At 38.8% G+C, this 25261-nt stretch overlaps 1 protein-coding gene across 3 annotated transcripts in view; it reads left to right on the forward strand.

The window, feature by feature from the left end:
- The window catches only part of tspan4a (tetraspanin 4a), a 180841-nt gene that overhangs the window by 99653 nt on the left and 55927 nt on the right, over positions 1-25261 (forward strand). For all 3 annotated transcript variants that reach the window (XM_075466290.1, XM_075466299.1, XM_075466283.1), the window contains one exon: positions 13122-13313. In XM_075466290.1, coding sequence (XP_075322405.1) covers positions 13122-13313 — 192 coding nt within the window. The remainder of the gene's footprint in view (positions 1-13121; positions 13314-25261) is intronic.

Consider the following 25261-nt stretch of genomic DNA (forward strand, 5'->3'; position numbering starts at 1 on the left):
TCTGAATTTTGCCTCAGTTTTTGTTCGATAACTGATGACATGACGTAACATGTCACGTGATGTTATTCAGAGGTTTAATGCCTGTTCAGAACTAGATCTTATTCATTCATTCATCTATGTATCTATCCATTTATTTATTCACTTATTTAAGCCTTAAAATGTAAAACCTTAGGATTAACCATGGTTTACACAACTGTTATGAGGGCTTCTAGATAAGCTTGTATTTCTTTTACAATTTTTGCCAAAGCAAAGCTTTGAATGCAGTACATTTTGTTCTAATGAGGTACTTTACATTAATTATAATCATAGTTTTACTGAAGAAAAATGATCAGAAAACTGAACACAGTAAGAGGCGGTATCTTAAGACAAGAGCTTGTGAAATCAATGTCGATGTGGTTTAGTCGACACTACTCGGCACTGCTGACGTAAAACACTCCATGTGCTGTTTTCTTCTACAGTAAGAAGGAAACAATCACACTCACACTCACTCCGTTATTTGGAAGATTTCATTTAATAAAGCCCCAAAGGATACAGAAATGGCTCTCGAAGCCTCAAATGTGTCTTTCTTTCTAGCGGTCAGATGAGACTTACAAGTTTCTATTGAAGCTATATGACAAGAAGGGTAATTAAGGAATGATGGATGCCGCTCAAAATGGAAGGGTGTTATTGTGGTTCTCTGTGAACCTTGATGCCTTCATTTGGCATAAAGCCTTCTCTACTGTGAGATGGAATAAGATCAGTCAAGTTTTATTACAGTGTGTGGGTTTTTTTTGTTCAGGTGCCAGTTGAAGTGGCCGTTTTCACACCCTGCAGATTGTTGTCCTGTTTAATTTTTAACAAGCCATCTCTGACTTTCTTGCAGCATGGATTGTGAACACGGCATCATACATGTTTAATCAAAGCACCAGCACATCACCTTGAAATGTACCAAGAAACTGAATTAAATTATAAATATAATCCACTTAGATATAATCAGTTTTTCTTTTGGACGTGAAGGGAATCCAGATGGATTATTTGATTATTAAAATGTAAAATGGTCCCTTTTAGTTCAGATACTAGGGATAGGTTTTAATTCATTAACCTCATTAGTATCTCTAAAAGTAAGTGTGTCTGGATAGAATACATTCACAAGCAATGAGGAAGATTTGAGCACATGTTTTAAAAGTAAGCGGTAATCTTGATTATTATTGTTTTAAGTTTTTTAAGTTCCTGAAATTTTGGGTTTAAATTATTACAATTTCTTGTTTAAACAATAAATCACAGTGGTCACCAAAAATCCCACAACTTAAGCAAGAAATTCACACAGCTAAGAGTCCCTTAAATTGATTGAGAGAATGTGTTTAAACCTTTAGCACCCCAATCACCACACATTTAATTAGATGCAACAACAACAAAAAAAAGACTACAAAGACCTGTGAGGTAAAGCAGTAAAGTTTACTCTTTGAAAGATCAAGGCTTCAAACAGGAAAAGAAAGATCACACAGATTTGGAGGAGCTCTGGGCAAATATTCACACTTGATACTTGTTTGTTTGATTAATGAAGCACAGAAGAAACAGCAGAAAACTAAATGCCTGTTTTGCTCGTAGAAATTGAACAGGCTTGTAATTTTGTGCTGCGCTTTGTTGGTGTTGCCTTTTAGCCTCGTCATATCTGCTCTCATCTTTCTTAAATTCTATTAGACACACAGTGAGAAAGTAGCAGGGCCCACTAAACACTTTTTTCACAAAGTTGCAAAAAGATTACTGTAGAGACTTCGTTGTAACTAAACAGACTAACCATTTTATGGTTTAGATTCTTTCCAATAGATATGTTATTTATGGAGTCATTGAAAAAAATAATTGAATGACTTTCCTGAACTCTGTTGGCTTTTTCTTTATCGTAGCTTGCCTTGAATTTCTCTGTTATGGGACATTTATTGTATCAGTATGAAATTACTGTTTGGACTATTCAATTGTATAACACCATATCCTCCTGGCTTATCGTATTTCATCATCCCAGCTCAGTTAGGGGTGGAAACGGATCAACTAAACTTGCACAATGTCAGAGGAATATTCAGAACAACCCTGTGGTTATTTAGCAGCACTGAGACATTTGCAGGTTTCTGTATCTTCTGGTAAAATAACCATCATTGCATGGCAAACAAACACCTACATACCTGCAAATCGTCATATTTCATTCTACTTGGCAATAGGAACCAAGGCCCATATACACACAAACAAAAGTCTTACATCTTTTTATAACAAACAACTGTGCAAAACAGTCGTTTTGCAATGAAGGCTGGAAAACTGTGAGGCTACCATTTTGTGTAATATTGTTAGGACTGGCCTTGTCATCTGAAAATTGAAAATGAAGCTTTGTAAGATTTGAAACATCCTAAATTAGGTAACATTAAACCAGTAAAAGTGCATGTTGAAAGGCTGGAAGTGATGATAGAGGAGTGGCATAATAGCTACTTTAGTGACACCATTATTCAGTTTTCTTTTTATCCAAAAATAATTTTTAGGCTAGAATTTTGCTTTTTATTTTCAGTTGCTGTTCGGTTACACTTTGGCAGCCAAATTACTAACGGAGACAAGATGAGAAAAACAGTATGCGAGTGGGTGAAATCCCTGTCCACAGTTGAAAATGAGCTGTGCTCTGGTTGAAAGTGGGGCCAAGTTAGCCGTGTCTGGAATCGGTATTTTGGTACCCCAACCTCATCAGAAACAGGTCAGAATGACTTTCGCAGAAATTTTGGGTGAGTGTTGCCTAAAGCTGAACTCAAAGAATGAAAAGGTTGCTACTTTTCATGATGCCAACATATCATTTTTGAGACTTATTGGAGTTGCAAAAAGGTTTAATTGAACCAAATCTATTACCTTTTCCTTAGCCTCTTTATATATCTAATACCAAAATAAAAAAATCAACAAAAAAGAAACAGTTTATATATGCTGTTTATCATATCATATTATTGTGAGTGAGACAGTCAGCACACTTCTATGACTCTCTGTTCCCTCATGAGTACAATTCTGATAACTAAAATAAAAACAGGTGTCATTTGGGTGAAGCATGGCTGAAACAGTTTGCAGGGCCAACGCTGAACCCCTGAGAAATTATTAAGTCCTACAAGTAGAAAGGGAGTGGCACAATGACAAAGCTCACAAAACAAGGCTCCTAAAAAATGTATTTTGTTTTTGTGCCAACAAAGAGATAAAAAAAAAAAAAACACAGAATCTCTTATCTTGGTGAACTGTGGTAATCTGGTGAAGCAAGTCAAAGCAGATCAAATAAGAGATCAGATTTGTGGGATGAGATTTTTGTCTACCTCAGTTGCCTGACAAATCTTTTTATTTATTGCATTTTTATACCCCAAAAAACTGTGACATAGCCACGGTATTTTATTGATAAATTGTGGGAAATTGTGTACTGTGGGTATTGAGTTATGTTGCACCACACATACTGTCTCCCTTATAAATAGCATATACTGAAGATGATGAAATGTTGCTTGTATTTTCAGTCTTTTTGTTTCCTCATAAGGTCTGTAAACTTGTTTAAGTGTAAAATTTAGTATGAGTTCTTAGTTGTGAAAATCTGACATTAATGGGAAAGTTGATTTGCCTGTGCTATTTGCACCCATGATGGGAGCATAATTGTCTACCTGCTGCTGAAATCCAAAACAATATGGCAAGAATTCATCCCAATGCTTCAGTATCGAGTCTGATTTAGACTTCAGTGGCATGGAACTGTGCTCCTCTCAGTCATGCAGAAAATGCAATTCCATGCCTGCAAGTTCTGCTTGTAAAGATGTTTGTCAACATGAGCAGATAAGGAAGGGGGATTGGTGCTTTTCTTCAAATGAAAAATGTAATGTGTGAATTTGATTTGTTCAACTGAATTAATTTGCCTTTTCAAATAGCTTGTAGTGTAAAAGGGAAGCAAGCATCAAAATATTCAAATTTCAAATAACCAATTTAATTTTGAAAAAATGTGTTCAACCACATTTGCTTAAAGACGTTTGTATGTCATAATTTAATTATCAGCTCTCATTAGCGCTACATTCTGTTGGTTACAGTTTCCCTAATGAGGTGTTTCCTGCATGGGTTCGAGCCTGTGCTGAAGAGTCTTTCTGCACCGTGAAATCCAGTGGAGAAGGGGCTAGAAGGAAGCTGGATGTTTGTACTCTCCTTAGCAACAAGGGACAGGATGTTTTGCATCTTTAAATCTTCAATCTTAAGGCAGAAAACAGTCTGTGATGAGAATCGACACAAATACAAATTTGCTGCATTTTTTATAAAATGTGCATGATTTGTATTTATTAAGAATCATTTTAATTCTTCTTGTGGATTAATAAGATTTTCTTAAGTCTGTTAAACTATACTGAAAATATGTCACTATACTGTGAATATACTGCCTCAAACACTTTACATATTATATCTATACACATTAATTATGGTTTCGGTGATTATGCCAGTAGAATTATACTTTATTACTTTACATATTACTTTTCTGGGGTGCTCAGTGGTCGAATGGTCAGAGCATGTACCATATTGGCAATGGCAGCTGCAGTGATCGGCAGTTTGAATCCTGACTGCGTCTATCTACCCCCATTCTTGGCTCTCTCTACTGTCCTGTCCATTGAAGGCAAAAAATACCCGAGAAAATAAGTTTTTTTTCATAATTTATTGCAATTTGCATCTGCTTTAAATGTTACAGAAGGCACCAAGATGTTAGCAGCGGTTTTGTGTTATTGATTATAATGTTTTATACATGGAGGCTAATGAAAATTATCAAAGAAAAATCGATAGTCATTTCCTTGCTTTTTTAGTTTCACAGACAAGTTTTTCACCCCACAGCTCAAGTTAAAAACTGCAGCCATCTTCAGCATACAAAAGAAGAGGAAAGATATCTGAGTGATCAGCAAACTAGATAACAGCAGTGATTTTGACTTGAAAGGAGATTCACAGCCCACAGGGAAGCTAATAGACGAAAAGAGTATCTCTAAAAGTGCAGTTTACTGTTAAAAACTACATCCACTTTGTCAGAAAATGTGCTTTTCAGCCAGATATGTTCATACGTACACTTTTCGGAGATAAAAGTGTTTCAACTGACAGATGTGTTGGAATGGTGTCACGGGCTTATAAACTAATCTGCATAGTAGGTTTTAAAACATCCACACTGCTGGAATAGACAGAAAAAAGTCAGACCCTGCTTATGTACACTACAAAAAGATTCTGCGCTGTCACTGTGTTGTCCCATAGACAGTCCCACATAGTCATTTTTAAATGGCGCTGTGACCAAATTTAAATTAGAACAAAATCGAATTAAAATAAAAACTTATGTTCTGACAATCGTCTGGGGACTCAGTAACTAACTAACTAATTTACCCACATTAATCTACTGTACTCGTTGTGGTCTTTTCAGGTAAGATACGTTATTTATGCTTCAAGTGTACAGTGGAAAACCACCTGTCCACTGGGAGATTTGGCTCCACTGACTTTGGTTGGTGGCAGAAGTCATAAGAGGAGAAGAGAAGATGTCAAAATCTCTTAAAATACAACCAAAACCGCATGGTGGGATACCACTAATAAATAGTTATCTGCTCATTAGTGGCATCGTTTATTTTTTTTAATTTTCTTACACAAGAAAACTGTTGGTGTCATCAGAGCCAAGTTCAACTTCTTTCAATGTAGATCAAAAACACTTACAACCTCTGCCCTGGTCACACCTACAGGTATAATACTGAAGAAATCAAATCTAATGCTTTATCCACTGTTTTGATGAATATAGATGAGTCATCCTCAGGCTAACAGTGGAATCACCACTGAAAATATTCAGATTTAGCTGTTTTCAGCTATACACATGTTGCTAAAACTTCAAATCCTCAACTCTAGTCAGACATTATTAAGGGAGACACACCAGAAATGTGCTTATGTTCAACTGACTGGAAACTGCCTTCTGCATAAGTGTACTGGTTGATTTTTGTGCGATATCTTATTTATGGCATGGGCTACTTTTGTTTGTCACACTGTTGTGCTGAGGTTTTTACGTGCATAAGGGATATTATGAAGCAGTTTGTTTCACCCACAATCTGCAGCCACATGGCGGCAAGTTTTTTGCTCAAAAGTTGCCTTGAATTGAACAATCTGAGAAGTGGTCAAATGTAGACTTTAACCATGTCATCAATCAGATATAATACAAGCAAGCTTCAGGCCAATCCAGTCAGGTTTGATTAAAATGAAACATTTGACAATCATTATGGTTATCACAAATCTCCCTGATTAAAGAGAAACTAAAGGCTGCTATTATGATGCTGAACCCACTGAAAATCATAACTCAACCCAGTTTAATACTCCAATCTTTCGTTGGCTTGCACAAACCCTCACGTATGATTTCAAGGAGCAAGGCTTACGACAGCTTTTTGTATAGGTTCTATAGAGCTTGCATAGTTAAAGTTGTGAAATAGAGTGTTTGAAGCAAATCCATCACCCGTCCTTCATCCTAAGCGGGTAGTTTGTTGCATATAATCATTCAAACAGCAAGCAGAGACAACATCAGAGCCAACAATCCATAGTATTTGATGCTTTGGGAATAAAAACAGATTTGCTGGAAAGGACCAAGCAAAAAAAATAAATATCCTTTCAGGAACAATGTCAGCATGAGTCATTTCAGTACACTCAAGTGTCAAACTCTATACCATCAGCAGCAATATGACTTATCAACTCGGAGCAAAGGAGGAAGTCAAACCTGGAAAAAATAGCTTCTTATTACCTACATACCGGTAGGGATATCTTTTTTTTTAACCATCTTATTCTCCCAACACATCACTGAAATGTCACTGGTGATGACAATGATGAGGTGCTGATTCCTGCCCAAATTGTTCATTCAAAAGCAGCTGATGATAACTACTGAATTTTTTCCAGACATGTCTGACTGAAATTAAAATTGGATAGAGCAGTTTATTGAGTTTTATTCATCAAATAGTGTTGGAATTCAGTTTAATGAGAAATTTTAAAATATTTTCATAAATTTTATACAATACTACATTTATATTGCAAAATTACACCAAGACTTCAGCATCGCTTCTCCACTAACACTAGAACTATCCAACTTTGTGTATTCTTTTTTTAAACCGAAAAAGATCAGTCAAAAAATATATAGAAACACTTAAAGGTCCAAACTTACAGTTTGAAATGATTATCTAATATCCAAATGACTATATGTAAAATGTCCATTACATGTGTAGATTGTCTCATCTTTCTACAAAAAACAAAAACAAATGACACCATAGGAGTTACTGAACTTTTGATTTCTGTTCCTTAGATAAAATTTCACCATTAACCTCCTAACCTCACCACCAGGCTGTAACCAGAGAGCAGATTAAAAAACAAGAAATCAGCTTCGAAGGTCAAACCGTACACATGATTCACACTTCAGTGTCACAAACAGAGTAATACGTGAATTTTATGAATTCAAACTGCGAGTCTTTGCTGTTGTACCTATTTAAACTATCTGGCAGTAATCCTCCACATTCCAATTTTCACTGATGCATGTATAAGAATTCAAGTTTTGACCTTTATAATATCAGTATAGTTAATTTGATAAGCAGTCCTGACCTATGATTTGTATAGTGCTCATGAGTGCAAAATAATCAGGGCGCTAATTTTCATGAATAATGAATGGATTTATTTGAAAAATTCCACCTCAATTATGCTGAACATAAAAAACAAGGAGTCAGGTATATTGACTGGAAGTGTTATTGGGGAAATTAAATGGAACGACATGCTTTCATCACCATACGATCTAAATGATATCTCTGCAGATATTTCTGCTGCACTGTGCGCAGATTTTTTCATGTAGTGCAGGTAGTTCTGTTAAAATATATGAAGGGAAGAAGACTGTATGTCTTCACACAGAAGAGTTACAGTCCTGGGCCGAATCAGCAGCTGGATCCAAAAGCTCTGCTTTAAATACACAGACCTGCTGTGAGAGGGGCAGGCAGTCCAGATGGTGGCATCAATTTAAATACTGTGAATCTGTGTGACTGTAAAGATTTAGGCAGCTGTTTTTGTGGATGGGTGCTAATCAAGAACTGTTGTGATCAGAATGAAAGTAAAACTGCATGTAAAAGCTGTTAGATGAATGGAGGTTTGGGGATTTTTCCAAACTATTCTCACAAACAGAACCAGCTATTGAAGGATTGATTCAATGTGTCAAGACCTCAGTCTCACATTCAAATATTTGATATTTAATATAGAATTGGTTTCACTAATGGAGGCTAAAATCAGTTATAAAGTAAAATGGTAACCACTTGCTAGTTCCAGTTGCTCATATGTGAGCATTCGTTGTCTTTGTCTGTATTAGTTGACTGTATCATCATTTTTGACTGCAAGTGAGAAAATGTTACCAAGATCTGACATTCAAATTTTTCTAAAATATTATTCAATCTTCACAGTTTCCTTTGTGATTATACACTAAATAATTGATTGAGTCATTGGAAGTTATAAATAATCTGTAATAATTCTTATTATCAACAAAAAAAGTTCTGACTGATTCCGCTTTAGGGTCTGGGCCACTAACAACATCTGTCCAGGCATCTCATAGGGAGTACTCTCTGGTGCCTTGTAAAGGTCCACTGTGAACAAGAGTGACCTGGAAACCCTTCATTTACAAGCTATTGAAATCTCCCTGCCATGATAGATTGGAAAGAGAAGCCAGCTCCATTGGATTGGCCTTTTTTTTTTTTTACTTCACTTTGCCCTACTTTTAGCTCAAGAGCTCATTAGATAAGATCTTGTGCTAGGGCTGGAAATTATAGCAAAAAGGGGGGAAACAATAATCACGTATTTAGCTATGTAACTCTTTCTCATTGCCTTTGGGAGTTCTGGCAAACGGCCGTATTGCAGAGTGTGAATGATGGATGCATCTCATAGATATATGTGAAAACCTTTACTTTATTCAATGTCATTATGTGCTGCTGAAGGCAAACAGTCTGGATTTTAAATGCCAAAAATAGAAAGAAGAAAAGCTAAGCACCCGTGTTGGCTTTGGACTCCAAGCAGCGCAGATTTACTCTCACAGCATTTGAAATCTTTAAACAATAACCTCAAATAACAATGCTTGGTATATGATGTAATCCTAACCGTTTGAGCAAAAATTATTTTCATGTCACAGTTCAGCCTCTATAATGGGCAATTCCCACTAGTTATTCCTAAACATGTAAAAAGAAAAAACGACTACTCGGGGGAAAATGATCTATTGATGAAATTAAATAACCTTAGAAATTAATTGAGGCAGCAGTCTTAGAAGAATGTAACCACCATAAAAGCTTAATAGCAGTGGGTTTTTTTTATAGGTGGTAAAGATATTTATCTTCTATCCCCATGTTTTCTGTCACTTCAGACAGTTAGAATGTCTGTGATATACCGCTTTTACTCCAAAAGGACTGTGCGTATTGAGACAATTACAAAAAAAAAAGACCAACCCCGCTAAAAAAGCTCATTTTTCATTTCTAATTGCCGGTCGATGAGTCTACCTTTCAATTTATTTAATTTATTTTCATAGCGGGTCGCATTCAGTATTACAAGTATGCCTTAAAATGGTGTGTTAGCACAACAAAAGCCAATGACAATGTTACAACTGTTACATTGCTACCCTTTCTTTCGTCAATGATGAATTATATTTTTGATGAATGAATATTTGGAAGGTCTCAGATTTAATGGAAACGTATGGAATTCATCACTGAGAGAACAAAGAATAAGCTCTCATTACCTTCATTATACTGGAGGAAAGATTTGTGCGTCCACTCAGGTGTTCACCACTTAGCATTTGGATTCAGGAATATATGAGATGTGTAAAATGTGCAACCACACAAGGCCAAGGCTTTACATCTGAATCTCAGAACATTCATTCATTTATTTTCTATATCCACTTATTCCAAATCAGGGTTGCAGGAGGGCTGGAGCCTATCCCAGCTGTTATTGGACGAGAGGCAGGGTACACCCCGGACAGGTTGCCAGTCCATCACAGGGCCACACAGAGGCAAACGAGACACAACCATTCACCATGATTTAGATTCACCATTTAACCTAACATGGTGGGAGAGAACCCACACATAGGGGAGAACATGCAAACTCAACACAGAACATATATCGATTGGGAATTGAACCTGGAACCCTCTAGCTGTGAGGCAACCGTGCTAACCACCACACAACTATGCAGCCCAACCTCAAAATATCAATCAATCAATCAATCAATCAATTATACTTTATTAATCCCCGAGGGGAAATTCCAGTTTCGGTCCAGACAGACAACACAGAAAACAAACAGGGAGAGAGAGTGTGACCAGGCAGCATATAAACATGCTAAATGTCTTTCATGAGTTAAGGATATTTAAAGAGCTAATTCAAAGGGAGTAAATACAACTACAGACACTTTGGCCCAATCCTAATTAATTTGCTGCAGTTAAGGTGTCCTTACCATTTGGAGATCAAGTTGCATTGGTCATCCAAATGGCCACCATCACCTGAATTCAATGGGCTAGATCAGTGGTTTTCAAAGTGGGGGCCGCCAGGGGGCGCTAGGGGGCCTCAGAAAATTGGAGGGAAGGTAAGAAAAAAATGCAAAAATAAAAAAATAGAAAATAATTTTTTATTACACATCATTATAAAAAATAGTCACATTTTTTTAATCAGTATTGTAAAATACAATTTATAATAATATGTCATATCGAAATGTTATTTGCCATGCTTGTCTTTCTGATTGGCTGCCAGTCAAAACATCGTAGACCTGGCGGTTTGCGCCTGTTCTCAAGCTGCTCTGCTCCTCAAGCTAACGTGTAGGTAGCTTAGCCAAAATGGACAGGTTTTTGACTATGAAGAGACCGAAGGAACAGACCAACAGCCCTGCTGTGGAGGACACTGCTGCAAAAAAAAAACTAAGAACTGGCCAACTAAAATCAGAAAGTACGAGGCAGCATACATTAAGTTTGGCTTTACAGCCATACAGAATAATTGCCACGATTGCCCGAAATGCGTCCTCTGTCTGGAGACCCTCTCAAATGAGTGTTTAAAACCTTCGAAACTTCAGCGTCACTTGATACAAAAACATCCGGCAGACTTCTTCAGATGTAAAGAAGAGCATTTAGTCAGGCCATCTGCTGCATTCACACAGCGAGCTACTGTCCGTGAAAAAAAGAAAGAAAATATGTTCTAAAAGTTGATGTTTCTTTACATATTTTGTAGCATTGTCTGGGGTTTGCAAAGGGGGTCCCCGGCCAGAAGCTAATACTGCTTGGGGGGCCTTGGCATGGAAAAGTTTGGGAACCCCTGGGCTAGATAACCATAACTCATTGATCCCTAAAAGAAAAGATGCATCTTACCTCTGTAAAATTCAAAAGAACTGAGGGAATCTTAACCAACTTTTAGATGCGTTGAAGCTCCAAAACTATACCATGTAGGATAAAGCTTCTCAAAGCTAAAACAAATTTGAAAAATTACCAACTCTTAAATCAGGTGAAAATTACATTGCATTGCAAGCCCCAAAACAAAGACCGGTTCTACTTATAACTTCCCAAAAGAAAGCACTAACATCTGTTTTTTTTTTTTTTTTGTCTTTAATGGGAATGAATAAGAGTGAACACTGCTTCAAAAGAACAGTTGTCAACCCTGGTATCTCACATGTGGTCCTGCTCATGCTTACTTGTTTTCTGAAGTGAGAAGTCGGTTGAAAATCATACCAATGTGCAAAAGTTACAATTCCCAGAGTACATATATACAAGGGGGTTTAGATGTTTTTGTTTTCTTTTGATAATCTGAAATGCACAGTTGATAAACTCACATTAGAAACAGTCTGCAATGACCACTCTATAAACACACAGGGATGTTCTGTGTACTGTCTGTGTCACTACAACTTCACATGATGCAGCAATGATAAGCAGATAATGATAATAATCCTGCCCACGCTGAGGGTATACTGAAACTAAACAGACTAGAGCTTACTCTAGCAATGTTGAGCTGTATCGTTGCAATGGCAAAATAGCATTGAAGGCCTTGAAACTGACAGAAGCGTAAACCAGATAAAGAAGATAAAACAGATCCCTTTTACCAGTCTGCACAGTGGCTGGCAGCTCACTCCCAGGCTTATCTGCTGTCGAACAGTCAAAAATGAATGACTGTTTTTCTCAGAAAGTCATGTTTGGAAATAACTGTGGTCTACCATAGCCTGCAGGGTAGTCAAACATAATCCTTTGCTACTGTAGTAGTAGTCAGTAAGGTTGTCATTTTGAGTAATATGTGGTACCTGTCCATGGAGGGTAATCACTGTAGCTGGAAATGGGAAAGGAGTAGGTTGCTTAATTTTTGGCATGTTCAAAAAAACCTGTATATAGGTTCTAATTTCTGATATGAAGAACATAATGTATTTTTAGATGGTGTCAGAGCCATGGCACTGCAGCACTCTGCCACAGTAGATGGGAGATTTAGAATTCATTCAAAAGCTACTTCAAGTGTGTACTGTGTAAACTGTAAAGAAAACAAGAGACTTTTAGTGTCACATCAGGTGGTAGAAAGAGCAGATGTTAAACTTACACTAATCAGATATGTCTCTATTGGTGACTCAACAGGAGCCTCCTCGTTTAGGTAAACAAGACTTGACATTTTAATTAGCGAGTTTTGCAGGTGCCGAATGGGGAACTACTGTTACTGTTGCACACAAGAAAGCAAGTTGTCTCCCTGTTTGGAGTCTTTGTGCAAAGCGTAGCTGCTGCAGTCTGCAGCCTTGTGTTAACTGGTCAGATGTAAATTTGCTACCGGTCTTATAAAAGTTTTTAACAAAAAGGCAAACCAGCATATTTCCCTGAATGCATAGCTTTTTATTTAAACTTTGTTGCTTGGAAAGGGGGCTGCTTTGATCTACAAACTATTTTGATCTTTCACACAAACTTTTGCTTCTGTTCTTGAGGTTTTTTTTTTTCGAAAAGACATTTTGTTTTCTCTCTGCACATCCTTAACAGCAAGCGGTGTAAAAAAAACAAACATAAAGTCACAACAAACCTGAATATTTATGTGTAGTGTCATGCTTGACAGCGTTTGTCTGTGCTGTTTGCACACTGACAGTTTCATGTCTCTTTGTGCTTCTTCTGCAGTTGGGAGGATGTGGCATACTGGGGGTGGGGGTCTGGCTCTCGGTGACCCAGGGAAACTTTGCCACCCTATCATCATCCCTTCCCTCGCTGTCGGCTGCCAACCTACTCATCGCAGTGGGGACAATCATCATGGTTATTGGCTGTCTGGGCTGTGTGGGAGCTGTCAAAGAAAGCCGTCCTCTGCTGCTGACGGTAAGTTATTTGCAAAGACGGTGATGGTGCAGCTGACTTGAGGCAGAAGCTTGTGTCGTTACATTTTGTTGTTATTGACATGACGAATACTACCACTAACGTCTCATTACATTTCAAGCAGCGACATCCTCAACTAGCATAATTGTTTTGAGACATTTCCCAGTGACTGGTATGACATGCTGGTGATTCAAATGGTATGTGTTTAAATAAAAAGCTTATTTCATTTAGTCCTGTGATCTGCTGTTTGGGTGTGTTTCTGTCTTCCAACAAAAAAAAAAATCATTCATTTTACATTTGAATTTTATTTGATGCACAGTTGAGTTCCACTAATCACCATTGTATTAAATACACAAATTTGTCACTCCTAACAGAACAAATTTAAGGACAAAGCCCTTTGTTTCAAGCATTTTTTGAGTTATCAGAAGTCTTGTGACATGTAATATCTAACCGAGGGCACTCAAGCTAAGATTACCTTCAAAGATTTAGAGAACAGATCTATTTTATTTAATTTTCATTGCAGTCATTTAAAAATGACTGCAATGAAATCAATTCAATTCAATTCAATTAATTTTTATTTACATAGCGCCAAGTACAACAAATGTCATCTCAAGGCACTTAAATAATAAAGTCCAATTCAAGCCAATTGGAATTCAATTCATCCATCCATCCATCCATTATCTTCCGCTGGTCCGGGGATCGGGTCGCAGGGGCAGCAGCTTGAGCAGAGAAACCCAGACGTCCCTGTCCCCGGCCACTTCCTCCAGCTCTTCTGGGGGGACCCCGAGGCGTACCCAGGCCAGCCGAGAAACATAGTCTCTCCAACGTGTCCTGGGTCTTCCCCGGGGCCTCCTCCCAGTGGGACGGGCCCGGAACACCTCACCAGGGAGGCGTCCAGGAGGCATCCTAACCAGATGCCCGAGCCACCTCATCTGACTCCTCTCGATGCGGAGGAGCAGCGGTTCTACTCCGAGCCCCTCCCGGATGACCCAGCTTCTCACCCTATCTCTAAGGGAGAGCCCAGACACCCTGCGGAGGAAACTCATTTCGGCCGCTTGTATTCGCGATCTCGTTCTTTCGGTCACTACCCACAGCTCGTGACCATAGGTGAGGGTAGGAACATAGACTGACCGGTAAATCGAGAGCTTCACCTTCTGGCTCAGCTCCTTCTTCACCACGACGGGCCGGTGCAGAGCCCGCATCACTGCAGACGCCGCAACGATCCGCCTGTCAATCTCCTGCTCCATTCGTCCCTCACTCGTGAACAAGACCCCGAGATACTTGAACTTGAATTCAGTTCATTGTAATCATAATTATTTGTAAAATATCCAATTCATTCATATAGAGCCAAGAAGCCAGGAAGGGTGGCCATCCGCCTCGACCAGCTGGGGTTTGAGAAGAAAGAAAAGGGGGGGGAACCACTGTAACACCATTCAAAGGATATCTGTTGGAACAGGGAAACACGAGTTAATGACCGCAATAATGTCACATGTACATAATGTCATTTGAGAAATTAAACAGGGGAAAAAGAGAGTAAAGTGAGGAAAGGTGTGACAGATGAGGCCCCCCAGCAGTCTAGGCCTATAGCAGCTTAACTATGGGATGTTTCAGGATCACCTGAGCCATCCCTAACTATTAGCTTTATCAAAAAGGAAAGTTTTAAGCCTAGTCTTAAAAGTGGAAAGGGTGTCTGCTTCCCGTACATTTACTGGCAACTTATTCCACAAGAGGGGCCTGATAACTGAAGGCTCTGCCTCCCATTCTACTTTTAGAAACTCTGGGAACCTCAAGTAAACCTGCAGTTTGGGAGCGAAGTGCTCTGTTAGGAAAATATCTTATAATGAGATCTTTAAGATATGATGGAGCTCAGTCATTAAGAGCTTTATATGCAAGGAGAAGAATCTTAAATTCTTTTCTGAATTTAACAGGGAGCCAATGAAGAGAAGCTAACACTGGAGAAATATGATCTCTCCTGTTAGTTCTCATCAGAATTCTGGCTGCAGCATTTTGGATCAGCTGAAGGCTTTTCAGAGAATATGTGGGACAGCCCAATAATAAAGAATTACAGTAGTCCAATCTTGAAGTAACAAATGCATGGACTAGTTTTTGTGGATCACTCTGAGACAGGATGTTCCTGATTTTAACAATATTACAAAGATGAAAGAAAGCAGTCCTAGAAACCTGTTTTATATGCGAGTCAAATGATAAATTGTGGTCAAAAATAACTCCAAGGTTCCTCACTGTAGAACTAGAAGCCAAGGAAATACCATCTAGAGTAACTATATAGCTAGACAATTTCTCCCTAGAGCGCTCAGGTCCAAAGATGACGACTACAGTTTTGTCTGAATTTAGAAGCAGACAGTTCTGAGTCATCCAGGTCTTTATGTCTTTAAGACATGCTTGTAGTCTGACCAACCTATTGGGTTCATCTGGTTTTATAGATAAGTAAAACTGAGTATCATCAGCATAGCAATGGAAATTTATGCCATGCTGTCTAATAATGTTACCTAATGGAAGCATGTATAAAGTGAAAAGAATTTGTCCAAGCACAGAACTCTGAGGAACTCCATGACTTACTCTGGTGTGTGAGGAAGATTCTTCATTTACAAGAACAAACTGAAATCTATCAGATAAATATGACTTAAATCAGGCTAATGCAGTTCCTTTAGTCCCAATAACATGTTCAAGTCTCTTTAATAAGATACTGTGATCGACCGTATCAATACATCAAAATCAATTAATTTATTAATTAAAATCAAAATAATTGGCAGTTATATTGTATAGCCTACATTGCAGCCCTCTTTCTTGGCACAGGAAGTCACTGTATAGTAGGCAGGAATGGCACTCTATAAAGATACAGCAGAGCAGAATGAGTGTCTTACTGAGGACACCTTGATGTTAACCAGTGTGCTGTGTTTAGGGTGGGTAGTGCTAATTGTTTTGGACATCTGAGTCAATCCCAGAAGTCAAAATGTTCAAGCTTTCAAAACAGTCATCCGAGTTACAAGAACAGTTGAGTTGAACAATGGTTATGGCTATTTTCACTTGTAAATTGGACCAACGTCATTGTCCCAGTATACATGCAGCTAGCAAAATAGAGTTATCAAACAAGTACTGTATGTCTGATGCCACAACGCTGTTCACTTTGTGAGAAAAGAATCAAAAAATGATCCCACTTTCAACTTTCTTTATGGGAGATCTTTGTACATGTACATTTAGACAAATTCACTGCACCGTTTGGGGCACATTTAAGACCATTTCAATTCAATTCAATTCAAAAATACTTTATTTATCCCAGAGTGAAATTAAATGTTGATGTAGCTCAATTAAATCAAGGAGTTATTATAGATGCTGATGGCTGTGGGCAGGAAAGATTTCCTGTAGCGGTCCGTTTTGCATCCAAACTGAAGAAGCCTTTGACTGAAGAGACTCTGTTTTCCGATAACAGTCTCATGGAGAGGATGTTCAGGGTTGTCCATAATTCTCTTGATTATATGCAAAATCCTTCTTTGCATTATTGTCTCCAGAGGTTCCACAGTCATCCCCAGAACAGAACCAGCCTTCTTTATCAGGTTGTTGAGTCTTTTTAGGTCCCTGGTTCTGATGCTGCTGCCCCAACAGATGACGCAAGAGGAAATGACGCTCTCAACAACAGACTTGTAGAAGATCTGCAACATCTTGTTGCAAACCTTGAAGGACCTTAGCTTCCTCAAGAAGTACAGTCTGCTCTGTCCTTTCTTATAGATTGCTTCACTGTTGTGTCTCCAGTCCAGTCTGTTGTCCACATGAACACCAAGGTATTTATATTCCTCAACCACCTCCACTTCTTCTCCCATGATGGAAACAGGGTTTGATCTGACCCTGTTTCTCCTGAAATCTACAATCATCTCCTTTGTTTTGTTAACATTCAAGATGAGATGATTGTTCCCACACCATGCCACAAAGCGGTCCACCAGCTCTCTGTACTCAGCTTCTTGTCCATCTCTGATACACCCGACAACTGCAGAGTCATCTGAATATTTCTGTAGATGACAGGAGTCTGACTTGTACTGGAAGTCTGAAGTGTACTGAGTGAAAAGGAATGGTGAGAGTACAGTCCCCTGTGGTGCTCCTGTGCTGCTGATCACCTGGTTAGACACACAATTCTTCAGTCTGACAAACTGTGGTCTGTTTGTCAGGTAGTCATTAATCCAGGTGATTGTTGAGGCCTCCACCTGAGTTTTCTGGAGTTTCAGACGAAGCAGATCAGGCTGGATTGTGTTAAATGCACTGGAGAAATCAAAGAACATGATCCTCACAGTGCTGCCTGCTTTATCCAGATGACAGTGGGTTTGTTGAAGCAGGTGTATGATAGCGTCTTCAACTCCAACTCCATGGCGATAAGCAAACTGCAGGGGGTCCTGATATGTGCTGGTTTGCTTACACAGGTGGGTCAACAGGAGTCTCTCCAGGACCTTCATGATGTGGGATGTCAGGGCAACAGGTCTGTAGTCATTGATGTCTGAAGGGTGAGTTTTCTTTGGTACCGAAACCAGACAGGATGTCTTCCACAACAGTGGTACCTTCTCTTGGGTCAAGCTAAGGTTGAAAAGGTGTTGCAGAATCCCACAGAGCTGCTCTGCACAGGCCTTCAGGACTCGGGGGCTGACACCATCTGGACTTGCAGCCTTGTTCCGGTTCAGTCTCTCCAACTGCCTCTTCACCTGACTTCTAGAAACAGAAAAGTGGGAGGGGGAGGCAAAGGGGACAGCAGCATCTCCTGATTGGGTTGAGTGTAAACGTGCAGAGAGATACGATCCCAAACTACATGATCTGGGTGTATTAGTCTGCTTTTAAGATTTTAGTCAAAATAACACATTCAAATGTATTTCAAAAGTTTGGTTTTAGTCCAACTGACATAATTATTAATTTTTTTGTTTGTTTTTTCTAGTGGCATGTAGAAGTGCTTATTTATTTGATATATTTTATAGTTGACTCACGAATGCAAACTATTGAACATTAACCACCAGTCATTGGTTTACAATGCACCGCTACAGAATTACTATCTAATACAAAGTTATTTATCTTAGAGGACTCACCACATCAAAATACCAGATTGAAACAACACACCTTTGTCGAACCTTAAAATTAGTACACTCATATACTCATATATGAGTCACATATGCCTAAATTGTTCCCAGCAATATTTTCTAATTGGTAAATGGCTTGCCAACGGCTTTTTATTCAAGGCCCGGTATCTGGTCACCATTGCCTTTGGTGTCGGCTCACCATGGCACAATTTCATTACTACATACCTATTATTCTATCTATTGTTAATGCTGGCTGCCAAAGAGCTATCTGTATTAGCGTCATCAACTTGATATAAAAAACTGTATACATATAAAACTGCAAACATATATGTTTATGCATTTAGCAGACGCTTTTATCCAAAGCGACTTACAAATGAGGATATAACATCAAAGCTAACAATAAGCAACATAGAAGGAAACCACTAGTCAGACTCTGTCAGAGGTGACAAGTGTGACAGTGTAGAGATAGAGAGGGAAGTACAGAAAGATAAAGTGCAGTAGAGGGAGTAGGGAAGTACAGGGTAAGTGCTAGGATAGGATATGCTCTCTGAAGAGCTGAGTCTTCAAGAGTTTCTTGAAGATAGACGGGAACACCCCTGTTCTGGTAGTGCTCGGTAGGTCATTCCACCATATAAATGTATGCAGTGAGGTGCTGGAGAGAAGCACAGTTCAATTGTGGTAGTAGAGACGTGTTGATAAATTAAATGTAGTTCTTAGTGGTAAACTGATTTTAAAGCCTTTTTTTTTAAGGATACTTGAATATCTACAATTGAATATCTACAACAATGCTAGAAGCTAAATGCTAGAGTGGGAATATCTGACTGTTTTCTATACATAATAAAAGAAGCAAACCTTCCAATAGGTCCTACATGTTGTACTCCTGGGGCACATTATTTCATTCAGGCTGGGAAATCAGAGCAATTTAATATTTTTATTTAGAATTATGTGTTTAACAAAAAACACCTGCTTTTCTTAGTCGTACAGGGGAAATATCAACTTGCACTCACCCCAGAAACTCCACTGACATCACTCGCTTTTTCAAAAGTCTGGAAATATTTTTTCAGCAGTCCCTTTTTGGGGGGGGGTATACCAGCCATTGTGAATAATGGTGAAGCACTGGCACAGGAAAGCACAAAGCAACAAGACCTGCGTTCCATGATTAATTTTGAGAGTGTGAAGTTACAGTTTTTACATCTGACTGAAGTTTTAAGGGGAAAAAATGTGTACACATAGTAACGTACAGATATTATGAATGAAATACTGACTGACGTGTTTCGACATATACATTATGTCATATGATCAAGTGCTTACACTGTGTGGTAGTAATTAGAAAAAATCTATTGTGTGTGAGGACGACATAAAATTGATTATAAAAATTGCCCAGTAGGAGTAAGCAGTTATAAGCTCTGTGGGAACAAGTCTTTAGATAGATAGATCATGAGCTTTATGTATGACATTTTCCCCACAGGAACAAGACCAATTCTGACACTATGTCAAAAATGATTAGAGTGTGCAAATTACAAGTGTGCTTTATTGAGTGACAGAGCAGCCTGTTCTTCATGGAAATTAGAAAGGAGTTCTCTTTTCGTATTTCAGGGCTAATTAGCATGTTGATCACTGATGAGGGACACTGAGCATCTTGTATCATTGCTGTATGAATTACTCATTGCTGTAAAACATATTTCTTTTAGCATCTTTTTTATATGTAGCATCCAAACATCAGTTACTAATCTACACAGTTTGACAGGCTTTGAGCACCGCGGCTTATAATAAGGTGTTGCTAATATATGTTTTGTTTTTTTTTCATGCCGGCAAAAAAATATTTTGCCTCGTCACATTAGACCAATAAAATTAACGAATAGTTCACGGTGGTCTAGTTCTGAGCCTGTAATAATTATAATCCGGTGCCTCCTATACAAGTACAAAATGGATTTTGTTTTTAAAATTAGAGGGTGCGGCTTATATTCAGGTGCGCTCTATAGGTAATAAACATCCTTGTTCCAATAAAGTTCTACGGAAAGGGAACTAGAGTCATTGACTGACGCATGTCTGACACCAAAACACTGTGGATCGTGTGTTCATTCTGACTGACATTCTCCTGCTACTAATTCTCTGTAAAGTTATTATACATCTAAGGGGCCGTTTACACGGAAACGAAAACGGGTTAAAAACGCAAAACCTTTTTGCGGATGCACTATATCGTTTAGATGGAAACAGCGTTTTGGGGGCATGAAAACGCAAAAAAGTGAAAACGCCCTCAAGAGTGGAATTCTTGAAAACGCTCCACTGTCGCGCTACCGTGTAAACGATGAAAACGCAAAACTGCGTTTCTCATCACATAGAAATGACGTGACAAGCCAGGAAACCATGGGAAACACATCAGTAGGCTATCAACATGTCCGTCCCTGCGGACTTTCAACTCGCGGTAATTGACGTTCAAGAGTCATTTCATCACATAACAGCAATGATGAGCGAGAGTAGTAAAGAACAGACCAAAAATATGAACTACGTTCTCGAAATTCTTGAAGTTCATAGAGAGAACAGGCGACCTAGCCAGCTGTGGGTGAGACCTGGGAGGACTTCTCAGTGGTGGGATAACTTCATGAATGCAGTGGTAGAAAGACTTGGTCTTGGTAGTGTTTCCACCTAGCCATCTGGCGTGTTTACTGCATCGATAATGAAACGTCACACACTTTTGCGTTTCCGTATGCACGCAGAGTTTCACCCTAAAACGCTCGTCTAAACGCAGATTTAAGAGTGAAAACGAAACGCCACTTTTGCGTTTTGGTTTCAGATCGTTTCCGTGTAAAGGTAGCCTAAGGTGCCATTTATACTGATCTGTTTCTATATCGTTTCCATCGCGGATGCACTGTCCATTTACATTAAAATACTGGAATACGACTTCATAGGTGGAAGGATTCAAAGACGCCGGAGCCCACGTAAGCATTCGCATACGATGCTGATTTTAGCAGTTGTAAACGGGGAGAAACGAGGATCCGCAGTGCAAGCCGTACATGGAGCACCACTTTTGGGTTAGACCGGGAAGAAGCAGCGCATGGTGGGAGAATTTCGTGGACCAAGTTGTTGTCACCGAAGAATGGCGCGAGAACTTTCGAATGTCCAGAGCAGCCCTGATAAATCTGTCCGAGCGACTACGTCCACAGGTGGAAAAGAAAACAACAAGAATGAGACGGCCCATCGACGTTTTTACCAAGGTTGCTTACACCTTGTACTACTTGAGTGATGAAGGGAGACAACGGAAAACTGCAAATGCCTTTGGACTTTCCCGTCCCAGTGTCTCTCTCATCATTCGTCATGTGTGTAAGGCAATATGCACCTGTAGGTCGTGTTTTCTAAGCAGTTGCGCATGCTCCAGATGCAAGGGTGATCATGTGATGTGATGGCTGATTAGTGACTAGCGAATCAGCCGATCCCCGTTTCAGAGTAAACAGTTAGGCTTTTATTGAGAGGACAGCAACTTTGTGTGTAAATGTAAATAGTTTGCAAGACGCCGACACGAAGAAATGGTGAAATGAATTAATGTAAACAGAGCCTTAGTACAACTGAAATCACTGCACAGATGTTGCGTTTAAGTTAGTTGAATGATAATTTTGTCAGATGACATTGTGGTTATAAAAATCTATATTTTGTCAGAGCACTGACAGCCTGGAAATGGGTTAAGGTTAGATCGACATGATGGGTAGGTTTGCAGTCACTATTTCTGACAGTCGAAAAATATGAATGAGAGCAGCTTTATTAGGCATTTGATTGTATTATTATTATTATTATTATTATTATTATTATTATTATTATCATTATTGTAATACTCTTACTCTTTTCTTTTCTTTTTTTTTACAAAAAGATGCAAAATGATGGAATTTTGGAGCTTGTACAGAGCACCTAGACCTATTTAAGTTTAGTTGACTGTATTCATGCTGCAGCGATTCGATCCCCAACTGCTTTATCTGGGTGAGTTTGTCCAGTTTTGTCTGTAGTTTTTCTTAAGTTGAGGTTTGACTGTTGCCCTTTTCTAACGTTAACTTGCCGCAGCCTCTTCAGCAGCTCTGGTTGGAGAATTGACACCACCTGCAGATTATCGAGAAGCAACTCAATAATTTACGAAGCTCCTCTGGAGACATTGGATTGAAAATTATTGCATGGCTCTATATTATTAAGTTATGGCCCCGATTACCAATGCATGGGAATGAGATAATAAAGTCATAACCATTATTGTATGGGGATTTGAAAGCTAAACTGTTGCCACAAAATGGGACTATCGTGATTTGTTGCACTCATGATATTGGGTGAGCTCTTGTATGGCTATAGAGCACATGCAAGGCCTGGATAAATTAGATGTCATTTTTATTATATTTTTATCTTTGGATGTATTGTAATTATATCCAGCAATCTCTTGTGGCTGAGTACAGTGTCATAAGATCAATGAGACTTAATTCACCTGCTTAAACTCACAGTTTGAATTGTGGACAACATCAGGCATTGGAGAAGTTGTTAAACTCATTAAGCAAGGGCTGGAAGAACCTGGGAGATGACATGACTATGGATGGATGCGTTAAAAATGCCTGAAGAGTGAGATAAGTTTAAAAAAGGATGATGTTGGTTTCATCCATCACTGGAACCAAAGTAATCCATATTGCATCAAGTTTAGAGGCTACACCAGAGGCAGATTTTGTGGTTCTAAAGGTTTGTAATCCTAAACCCGCTCAGAAACATGTTCATATGCATGCGGGTCTATCATATTATTACCTCCATTTGCTGAGACGGCTGATTGAATAACTATGTCAACTGCATGCTGATTTATCACAGATTGAAAGTGTAGCCACACAAGTGTTAAGTTGCTGCAACATGAAAACTGATTCTGTTGTCTTACTAACGTGTGGCTACAGCTTAATCATCTCATTACCACAGATTACAAAGTCACAGCAACACGGGTGAATCCAATTTTCATGAATTCTGATCTTTAGCAACGTTCCATTAATACATTGTCACACAATAATATTTTTTCCCACTGATGTCGACGGAGGGGGTTTGTATTGAATATCTAACAAGGACAGTTAGAAACACTCAAAAAAATAGATTTTGTTTTGCCAGTCTTACAACTATATGGTAAGCGACATGAGGATCTTTCTCTGGTGTGAACACTGTTCAAGGTTAACATGAGGGCAAATCACCACAGTGTGATGGCATGCACGCTCACAAGATGGAATGGCTGAATGCATCATTCATCGGATTTTGTACCAAAAGTATATTATAACATGCTTCATGAAGCACCTTTATAGGCTATTCATCTATCTTTTCATCAACTATATACACTTAAAGGGATAGTTCGCCTCTTTTGACATGAAGCTGTATGACATCCCGTACGAGTAATATCATTTATGAATATTTTCTTACCCCCTGCTGCGTCCTGTGAGCCGAGTTCCAGCCTCGTTTTGGCGTTGACAAAAGTAGTCCGACTAGTTTGCTGGGGCTACAAAAATAAAGCGTCTTGCTTCTCAAAACAATATGTGTTCAAAAGAGTACTACATTTGCATCACAAAATCGTTGTGCAGGAAAAAGTCAGACCTCACAATCGCTTGGCGTTATTTTCTCTCCCTTCGTATCACTGCAATGCTGTATGCAGTAAACACCATAACATGTGCGGCTGTCGGCAGGTGGCAGCACGCAGTGATACAAAGGGAGAGAAAATAGCGCCAAGCGATTGTGAGGTCTGACTTTTTCCTGCACAACGATTTTGTGATGCAAATGTATTACTCTTTTGAACGCACATTGTTTTGAGAAGCAAAACGCTTTATTTTTGTAACCCCTGCCAACTAGCCGGACTGCCTTTGTCATCGCCAAAACGAGGCCGGAACTCGGCTCACAGTACGCAGCGGGGGTAAGAAAATATTCATAAATGATATTACTCGTATGGGACGACATGCAGCTTCATGTCAAAAGAGGCGAACTATCCCTTTAATCCTGCAGAGAGTCACAGAAGGCTCATTGTACACCCCATACAGCCCTGTTGATCGCAGACATAGAGCATACATACACATCTCTTTTAACATGTTGGGGGAAACTGGAGCATCAGGAGAAAAGCCATGCAAGCACAGGGAGAGAATACAAAGATACACTGAAAGGCCACAATAGACAAGGGCTTAAACCTTCTTATTGTAGGAAAAAAGTGCTTTCCACTGCATTCCTATGCCGCCCTTTCAAAGGCATGATGGGCAAATTGTGTTGCCTTGCTGTTTTTGTTGTGAGTATTTATGCTAAGCTGTTTCCAAATTGGTAATTGACAAATATTTATTGTTTTTTTTTTTATTCTCTTTGAGAAGATGGTGATATTAAATGTTGTTCCATCTTTCAGAATTTTGCCACTGATTAATCATATTTCACAACAGTTTTTAAAGACATTTTCCATGTTCAAGTCCTCATAAATAATGATAAAGGAATATATGTTACTTATCTGTTTCTTTAATGAGTAAGAACATATTATAGACAAATACTTTTCGATAGGAAAGCAGTCTTCATCTGTGGAGCATTGACCTTTCATAACATACCAAATTTTAAACAAAATCTAATACCCTGTCTTTTCAAATTGGTCATTTAGGGATTTTAAATTACTCCAGAAATGCCACTTTTAGCAGTGTGATGGGCAATTAACTTCATGTTTCACATCATTAAGTTGCGACAGTCAATACCAGAGTAAGTCAAAGGGCACTGAGGAGGTTTGGTGGGTCTGTGACTGAATCTGCCCACAAATTAGATCAAGCAATGAGATTGCTCCGGTGAAAATGGGAGCAGATTGGTTACACTGAAAAGCTTAACATCAGTTCGAGAAGCTGTAAAAATAATTAGGTCCACCACATGAAAAGCACA

The sequence above is a fragment of the Odontesthes bonariensis genome, chromosome 1 (genome assembly GCF_027942865.1).
Source record: "Odontesthes bonariensis isolate fOdoBon6 chromosome 1, fOdoBon6.hap1, whole genome shotgun sequence".
Classification (NCBI taxonomy): domain Eukaryota; kingdom Metazoa; phylum Chordata; class Actinopteri; order Atheriniformes; family Atherinopsidae; genus Odontesthes; species Odontesthes bonariensis.